This window comes from Pezoporus wallicus, unplaced genomic scaffold, assembly GCF_028554395.1.
Source record: "Pezoporus wallicus isolate ANWC-B61680 ecotype Strahan unplaced genomic scaffold, APGP_CSIRO_Pwel_v1 contig_9238, whole genome shotgun sequence".
Taxonomy (NCBI): Eukaryota; Metazoa; Chordata; class Aves; order Psittaciformes; family Psittacidae; genus Pezoporus; species Pezoporus wallicus.
Genome location: NW_026636792.1, coordinates 2288823 through 2297954, shown reverse-complemented (window position 1 = coordinate 2297954; position 9132 = coordinate 2288823). Strand labels below are relative to the sequence as shown.

The 9132-nt window shown below is 42.2% G+C and overlaps 1 protein-coding gene across 2 annotated transcripts in view; it reads right to left on the bottom strand.

The window, feature by feature from the left end:
* Positions 1-210: 210 nt before the first annotated feature.
* KCNB1 (potassium voltage-gated channel subfamily B member 1) overlaps positions 211-9132 on the bottom strand; it is a 127911-nt gene continuing 118989 nt past the window's right edge. For both annotated transcript variants that reach the window (XM_057401739.1, XM_057401740.1), the window contains exon 3: positions 211-7807. In XM_057401739.1, the coding sequence (XP_057257722.1) occupies positions 5786-7807 (2022 nt within the window). In that variant the 3' untranslated portion in view covers positions 211-5785. The remainder of the gene's footprint in view (positions 7808-9132) is intronic.

Genomic DNA, 9132 nt, shown 5'->3' with positions numbered 1-9132 from the left:
TTGGGTTTATTGGCTGGTGTGGTGTGCATGTAAGAAAATCACAGAAACAAACAAAAGGAGATAGGACCAAAACTCCATCTTTGGAAAAAAACCCATGGTCAATGACCAGATTGTTAAGTGGATTCAAAAGGAAATGTTTGTGCAGAGCTGGTCTGAAGCTCTTTGTCATGCTGAACTTCAACAGGCCATGAGATAGCTTCAGGAGGAGCATTTATCTCATGGGCTTTTTATTCAATGTATGTGATGGTACAGCTATAAAGGAGCAAGAAAGATCGTTCAGTAAGCAGATACATGGACAGACTTTACCACAACCAAATCCAAATCCAGTCCCTTTCTGAACGTTTACATCCAGGTTTTTCATTCCCCCATAATTTTGTTTTCTTGTTTCCTGATGTTGTCTGGGACTGAAAATAGAAATTCCAAAGCCCAGTGCAAAATGAAAGTCTTGACCTGTCTGTTTTAACTCAGGAAAACTCCCCCGAAGGTGGGAGCTTTGCCTGAGCATCATCAGGTCACTGCCTTACAATAAGAGCCTGAATTTTGATGCTTATCCCAACTGCATCACAATTATTGAGACAGTCAGATTCAAACCCCGTCTCTTCTTTATGCTCTCCGCTTAATCGACATAAATCTGGAAAAACACTGAAGTCCAGGCTGTGGCTAGCACTGAAGCCAGGGGCATTCATTCACTGGCATTTATGCTGCCATAGCTGAGGGCAGAGTCTGGCCCCCTCTGTTTCTCAGAAGGAACATCCTAGTTTCCATAGCCAGTCCCTGGTTATTTCGAAGTGCCACAAACAGGAAAACACGAGAACACGACAACATCAGACAGCTCAGTGACCTTTCGCAGACGCACTTCCAGGAGGAATGTTGCAGGTGTTTTTCAGGACAAAAGAAATAGCGACAACAGAAAGGTTAGGGGATCAGCTATGTAAATGGACACCAAGAAAGCATCTAATATATTATTCTGTAATACAAAAAGAAGAAATCTGACTTGATTGCCCTATTATAAATTTGCTAAAAATACAGATATATATTTATATTTTTATATATATATAATTTTTTTTTTTTTTAATCTGAACAGAAAAATAGACTACTCTGGAATGCATGAAAGTCACATGACTTTTCCATACATCAGATACTTATAAAGCCAACACAATGGCAAACAGGAGGTACAGAAGTAACTAGAACATCTGTACTTAATTCAAGAACTATTTAAAGCCATATTCTCCCCAAGTGAGTGATCCTAAAGCAACCTAAGGTAACACTTGTTCGGTCTCATTACCGTAAGCAGAAGTGACTGACCAAACATGAAGAAGTTGGAGTTAATTTGGAGTCACCGGGGAAGCCCACCTCCCCATCTCGCTCCTGACTGAGCTGCACAGGAGGGCATCGGTGCCACACGGTCTCCATTGCTTGGCTACTTTATTCAGTAATTCTACTATTCACTTTAAAATGAGGCGTTAAAAACTGTTGGAGATCATCTTATGTGGAGCTTACCGACAGAGAGAGAGAACTTGGCTTTAGAAACCTTGTCTTTGTGATGAGATTTAAATACCCTTGTTATTTACTATAAACTGTACCAGTCATAATTCTGTCAAGACATAAATATACAATAGGTACAAATATTAACAATACATTACAATTTTACAGAAGAGAATATGTTTTCCTTAGAAATGTGTATCTTATTAGCTGCAAGGGAAGAAAAGGCTACAGTTTATCACAGCCATAGTTGCCAAAGAAACCGACCGCCTCGGATGTGTTTCTGCGTGACTTGCACAGACAGATATTCCCCGGCATTTGACACACGGCATGTTCAGGAAGGGAATGTGCGTTCCGCGGGTTTTCTTTTCCTCCTTTATTTTTTTTTTTCCTTCTTCTACCTTTATTGACTTCCAAACCTCTTAGAAAAACATGGATTTCACAGGAGACTCTTTTGTTTTGTTTTTGTTGTTCTGTAAGTGTGCTTAGGTGAAGGTTCTAAGAAAAGGCACTGAGAAATCTACTGCAATGTGACTGCTGTTTTCCCATGTTCAAGGCTAAAACTCAAAGGATCTTTGCCTCCTGTTTAAGAAAACTGCACCCATTCCTTCTGCATATGTATATTTATATATATATTTATATATATGTATTAAAAACTATGTTGATGGCGTAAGGTACAAGCAAGCGCAGACATCACACATACATAGTCCTTTCAGATATGATGTCTTCTGCAGCAGCTGGTGAAACTCTGTCAGCTTGCTTGATACATGATGCACAGTAAATTCGCAGACCTGAATGCCAAATATCAGTGATTAAACTGCACGCTTTAGCTCAATGCAAGAGATATTGCATATTTTCCCCAACTGTTATGAGCTTTGGGAAATGTGTCAAACAAACTATAAAATGAAATCGTCTTTCTAGTGTCTATAGGATTTGGTGAGCGTTATGTTTTCAAAGCACTGCCTTTCCTTTTGTAATGAGTACAGATTTAGTCTATCATAGCTTTATGTCAGAGTAGATTTCCCAGTGCTTACATTATATATATGTGTATTATGCACACACACACATATATAGATACATACTTCATATTCAGACTTTATTTCATTAAAATAAATTAAACATACTTCCTTTTTAACTGGGCACAAAATGAGAGCTACATCTTCATACACAGATAAGAAAGAAATGCTCTTCAAGCATATTATATGCTTAATTTTAAATTATTTGCTTTCTATAAGAAATCTATAGGACTTTGGCTATTCAGACTTAAAAGGTAGATTTTTAATGATACTTTTGAATCTGGCTTTCAAAAGTGACTCAATAAAATGCTACTTTAAAGGTAGGACTAAATAGATGATATAAGGTGTGTGTCATGAGTGATCACACAAGGCAGACAGAGGGCCTTTGGTTACAAGGAGAGTTGCACCAGTTGATTATCAGTTATAAAATGATAGAATTGTTGATCTATACATTTTTGTCAGTGCCATCTATAACCAAATACACTAATTTGGATGAGAGTGTGGTAGATACTACACTATATGGCTATATTTAAATACGTTCACTTCTGTGAAATGTAAAATATGACTTTTTTTTCCCATGTGAAAGCATCAGCTCTAAAAATATTTAACTTGGAATTCACTATTACTTACTTTATCAAAAAATTTTTCCCTGATTTTTCCTCTTTTTACATTTGTGCTGATGGCAGACATGAATGATCACTGAAACATAGAGATTATGTTAAGACTGTTCTCTTTAAGATTTCTCATTGCTGCTCTATGGCCTCGGAAAGCCACAGAATAAATCAGTATTTAAAGCTTATCTGCTGGAAAGTCACTTGACTTTTTTCGTGACGACTCGATCTTAACTAATATCTCAGCAATACACAGGTTCCTCTAAGTACACTTGTATATACTATGGCCAAATCCTAAAGTCCTTCACCAGGCAAAGAGCCCACTCAGAGGAACGGTGGTGTTGGCTGAGGGAAGGCAGAGTAAAAGTTAATGAACCTCAGGAATTGGCCCTGTGTAAATACTCTGGAGAGTATCACTTGCACACATAGGTGCCTTGGACTCACTTTGAGTGCCTCCCGTGTCACTCTTGGCATGGCACGAGGTCTCTTTCTCTGCTAGCAGGCTAATTCCTGAGGTGGTGGCTCAGGTCTTACTGTGCCTTCCCCAGGGTCTCGCCTTGCTGCGACACAAGGGTGACATCTGAGCGGGTACCTCGGGCTGTGTCCCACCACCCGGGGATGGGGTCGGCTGAGCAGAGCAGAGTTAACGCCAACGTGTGTACAGTTTTGTGCCAAGGAGAGACCTAACAAAGCTATCACTGTAACCCATAATAGTTCCTAAAACATATATGTGCTTATTGCTTTTGTCCGTACATGCTGCATTCACTATTACGGATTACAGACAGAAGTACTCTACAGCTAGGACGGACAGACGTTTACATTCAGGACTAACCAACGGCTTTTGTTTTTACAATAGGTAGGAACAAAATGCTGCGGGCTCGAGCGGCTTGGGGTCTTCCTCCCGCCTGTGCGCCTCTGCTCCCACGTCCCGTGTCTTAGCATGTCCCTGGACCTGCTGCGTGCAGATCGTTACATGCCCCGGCAGGTACTCAGAGATAGGTCAGGAAACGCTCATTGACAGAGTTATTTACAATTGAGTTTTTACAGTAGAAACAGAGAACAACATAAAGGATTACCATCACAGTTATCACAGGACAGGTTGTGACTTGCTACAGGCGTGTAACAAATCACGGTCACAACAGGAGGCACAAATTAAAGTAGTGCTTGGTTAAAGTGCTTGATTGTTACACTCTGCTATCCTACTCCAGCATCGCAACAACAACAACAGAAAGTCAACATAAAGTGCTTTTCCCCCCCTCCCGAGATTAAAAACCAAAGACAAATTATTTCCTACACAATTTGACATAACTTTATTGAAACAATAAGATTTTAAAAACCTAGGCTGGTGGCTGCTAGTTCTGTTCATTTAAAATGGTCAGATCCCTTTTTTTTTTCTTTTTCTTTTTTTTTTTTCTTTTCTTGTTTCATTTAAAAATGACTGGATGTTATTAAAACATCAGGCCTGAGTCTCCTGTCTCTCGCAGCTGCTTCGTGCTACAGCTTCACAGGAGCCTCTCCTGCCCGACATCCTCACGAGAGAGAGCACAGCCAGGCCCGGGGCGGGTCGCTAACGAATCCCTCTATTTGCATATTTATGTTACACTTGCATATCTTTCACTGCGCCGCTCGGGCGCAAAAAGCTTCAAACCGACCGGTTCCTCTCCTACGCCAAGGGCGAGACTTTGGCTGACCTGGAGTCAGCGTGCCGGTGGGAAGGGGAGGCCTGGGAGCCACCCCAGTACCCCCGACACGTCCCCGTGGGGCAGGGCAGCGAGCATCTCCCCACCACGGAAGGGCAAGGCGAGAGCGGAGCTCTCCTTCCAGCCCCATGCTCCCCGGCACCGGGAAGGGAGTCTGGCTGCGATGCCTCCGGAGAGTCCTGCTTCTGCATGGCTCCTTTACACCTTCCCAGCGTGGGCTGTGGGTCCCCCCGCGGGCCACGCGCTGGCCCTGGGGCAGGTATCGATCTCTAGCAGAGGGTAAGTGCAAGTTTCACTATGTTCTAGGGGATGTTTGGAATTAGGTACAAGTGGTGCAACTCACCCTGCTGATACTTCAAAAGAAAACGTCAGGTCCTACAGGATATCATATTGTTTAAACACACACAGAGCATTTTAATAATTGGTTTCTCTAGACTGTTATTTGTTTTAAGTGGTTTTCACTTAGATTTTCCAATACTGCAAGTGTTCCCTGTTACCCTTAGACATAATATCCATCAGAGAAAGATGTAGATGGGGAACAGCTGCCCTGAAGCAGTGAGCATTGTGTTTTTGATAGCTTTATACCAACCCCAGCAATTTATTCCAGAGTTCAAATCTGGCTGCCTTGGCATCCTTTATGGAACTAATGCAAATCAGATATTAATATTTCCAAAAGGAGCTCTAGTGTTCAAGGGGAATGGATGGATATTTGGTCACATTGGCTTCACTGGACAACATGAAAGGAGATCAATGTGTGATCATGATTTGCAATCCTTACTTTTGACTGATGTGGGCAACGTCTTTAGAGTTGTTTCAGAGAAGGACATTTTCACAAACCCACACTGGACCTCCCCCAGACTTTTAGAAACAGGTAGCTTGTTTCAGCCAAGTTCATGCCATGCAGAAGCTCTTTTTTTTTTGTGTTGACTTTAAAGACATTCCTTTAAACTTTCAGTTAGTTCTTTTGGAGCCCATCTCAGATGCTTTGATCATGTGTGTTAGCATGTCCTCCACTGCCTGGTAACACATGGACTTCTGGGGAAATGTGATTTTCTAGTCTGACAGTCTCCTGATTGCCCTGGGTTCTTCCAGTGATACCTTCCATAGAGTAAATGCAGTTTTGCCCTATCAGCTTAGGGGAGGTGGGTAAAGCAGCAGCTTCTAGATGGTTCTTGTCTGTTCTATAAACATTGTCTTTTTGCTTTAGATAGCCACTGTTTGTAACATTGTACTTGGGACTCACATTTCTGGGTGGACTTGAATCATAAAGCAGCTGACCTTCATCATCAGTGTCAGCATCTATGTATTTGTGTATACCAGCATCATGGAAGTTGAAAGCTATGGCTGACTGCATCTCTGGTGACTTTGGGGGTGTTCTCGCACTCGCGGTTGTGTAGATGGAGGGTTCTGGGCTCATGAGAGACCTGTCAGAGAGCAAGGAAGTATCTGTGCCAGCAGCAGCAGCTCCCCGGCTCTTAAGGGGGTCTGAATATATTCTCAGTACATTTGATGCTGGTACTAATGTGCTGGTGTCCTCTTCCATAAAGTTGACTTTCAGAGATCTTAGTTTTAAAGGGTTACTGGCCTTTACCGAGCTTTTGGGACTCTCTATGAAGAAAGCAGAACGGTGGCTGCCTTCGGAGCTCGGGTTCATGTCCACATATCTGGCACCGCTCCCCTCTGGCCTGCTCTGCTCCTGAATCATGTTAATGCCACCTTTGCAGGGAATGGTAGCGAGCGGGCTGTGGGAAAACCGTCCGGAGTCAGGGAACTCTGCTGCACAGCTTATGAAGCTGTCGATGCTGGACATGCTCCTCATGTCAATGATCCCATCAGTGCGAGTCGTCAGCAAGGGCACCATAGGGCCAGGAAGGGTTTCCATTTCTAGCTCTTCCTTTTGCTTTCCAGGTTGACTCGAGTCCTTTGTATTAAGGTTTGGCTGGGACTGCGTCTTTGCCATTTTGTTATACATGTCCTCTAGCTGTTGGACATTCAGATGCTGGGGACTTGAAGATGACCTGGCTTTTTCTGGAGACCCTTGTTCCTTAGTTTCAAAAGATTTACTAGAGCTAGTTTCAGAGAGTGTTCTCTTGGTCCATTTCCATTTGCTGGGAGATAAATGATTGTCCTGAACTTTATCCTTTTTGGCTATGCTTTCTCCATTCTTTTCGACCACGATGTCCATGAGTTCTATACTACGGGCAAATGCATCCTTCATGTTCATGGAAACAATACTGCCGTTCCTTTTTGCTCTTTCAAGAGCTTCCCTGCGCTTAATGGCTTTCTCCTGCCTCTTCTGCTCTTTGTAGAACTCAGAGAAGTTATTGACAATAATTGGGATGGGAAGAGCGATCACCAGCACTCCAGCAATGCAACACAGTCCTCCTACTATTTTACCTAAAAGTGTTTTGGGGTAGATGTCTCCATAGCCTACTGTTGTCATGGTGATTGTTGCCCACCAGAAAGAAGCTGGGATGCTCTTGAATTTTGTATCATCCTCATCCTTTTCTGCAAAGAACACTAAACTGGAAAAGATCATAATGCCCATGGCCAAAAACAGGATGAGTAATCCAAGCTCATTGTAACTCCTCCTCAGGGTAAACCCCAAGGACTGTAAACCTGTTGAGTGCCGAGCAAGCTTTAGAATCCGGAGTATCCTCATAATCCGAAATATTTGGACTACTCGTCGTACATTTTGGAACTGAAGTACACTTTTATTGGATTCTGTGAGGAAGATAGTGACATAGTACGGTAAGATAGCTAGCAAATCAATTGCATTCAGCGGGCCTTTGAAAAACTTCCATTTCTTAGGCGACGATAGGAACCGCAAGAGGTATTCCATTGTAAACCATGCAATGCACACTGCTTCCACGTGGGCAAGTTGGGGATTATCTGTGGTCTGCCCAAATTCATCCATGCCTTGTAGTTCAGGAAGTGTGTTAAGGGACAAGGCAATTGTAGATAGTACAATAAACATGATGGAAATGATTGCCAAAATCTGGAAAGGAAAGAGAAAACAGTGAGTTCATCTCAGAATGTATTATGCTGTCTGTCATTGCCATTAACAGATGGCTCTATTTCCACTTACACGTTTCAAGACTAGTTTTGCTCGTAGTACGCAGAAGTCAGATCACTAATGTATCCTGAGGTGATTTTATTTTGGAAAGTGCTTTAGTTGTGTCAAATACATAAAGGAGATAAAACATCTACTTCAACTCATGTGCCTTCATCTCTGTGCAGTCAAGGAAAGCATACCAAGCAGCCAAGCATGCCAGGAGGGCTTGAAGCAGTTCACAGCAGGAGCTTTTGATTAGCTATTAATTAGGTGCCCAACAAAGCCCATCTGGACAACCGACTCTGAAATCTAAGCAAGAAGGAATGCAATAGTGAATTCAAGATTTGATCAGAGCAATGTCTTCCATTTAATGCACTGGTATGCCTGTAATTTTGGGTGCCTATGGCTTATTACAGAGTTGTGTGTGCAGTTCTACCACATATAAGTGGACACTCTTTTTAAAGACTCATTTCTAACTTGAAATTTGATGGTTGTGAAATACGTGAAAACTTTACCAACCTTTCTAAATCATTTTGAGCTACTCTGCATGCGACTGACTGGCTCTCCTAGCTCCTCATTGCAATCTGAGCAAACTCATCCAGGCAAACCAAACTGCACAACGCTTGAGACAGTCAAGGCAGGGCAGGTTCAACCACTGGAGAGTTCATGCATTATCAGAAACTAGCTCTTGGGCTAAAGAGTGCAATGAGAAGAGAAGGGTCTGCTGTGAGCAGCCTCTCTAAACCCACATAAATCTGATCAGATCCTGGGCCACCAACTCTACACAGAGCTGTGAAACATGAAGTGCTAGACAAGTGTATATACATCTGTCCTTCCATACCTGCAGACATTAATACTGTACGTTCCGGTTTTCTCTGATTACATCTTCTTTTAAAGTCATTTTGAGGAGGCTTTAGAGCTGACAGACAATTTGAGGGTTGTCTTTTTCTACTAGTGAATTCTTTCTCTGGTTTGTTGATTGGGTGGGATTATATCTAGTTTCTTAGGTTACTGCCAAAATACAGCAAGGATTTCAAAATACACGTATATGTGACTAATGTTTTATGTATATATTTCAGTGTAAGCAGGTCCCTTATGCTCGCTTTTCTCCTGCTTGATAGAAAAGCAGCATGAAATCAATTGCAACGTATGTGCCTGATGACTAGATACACAATATTAAGCAATGAATTAAAAAACATATGACAAGAGTTCTGCATTGTGAATTGCAAATCTGTCGCACTCTTTCCTTGCCAATATAACTAGATTCT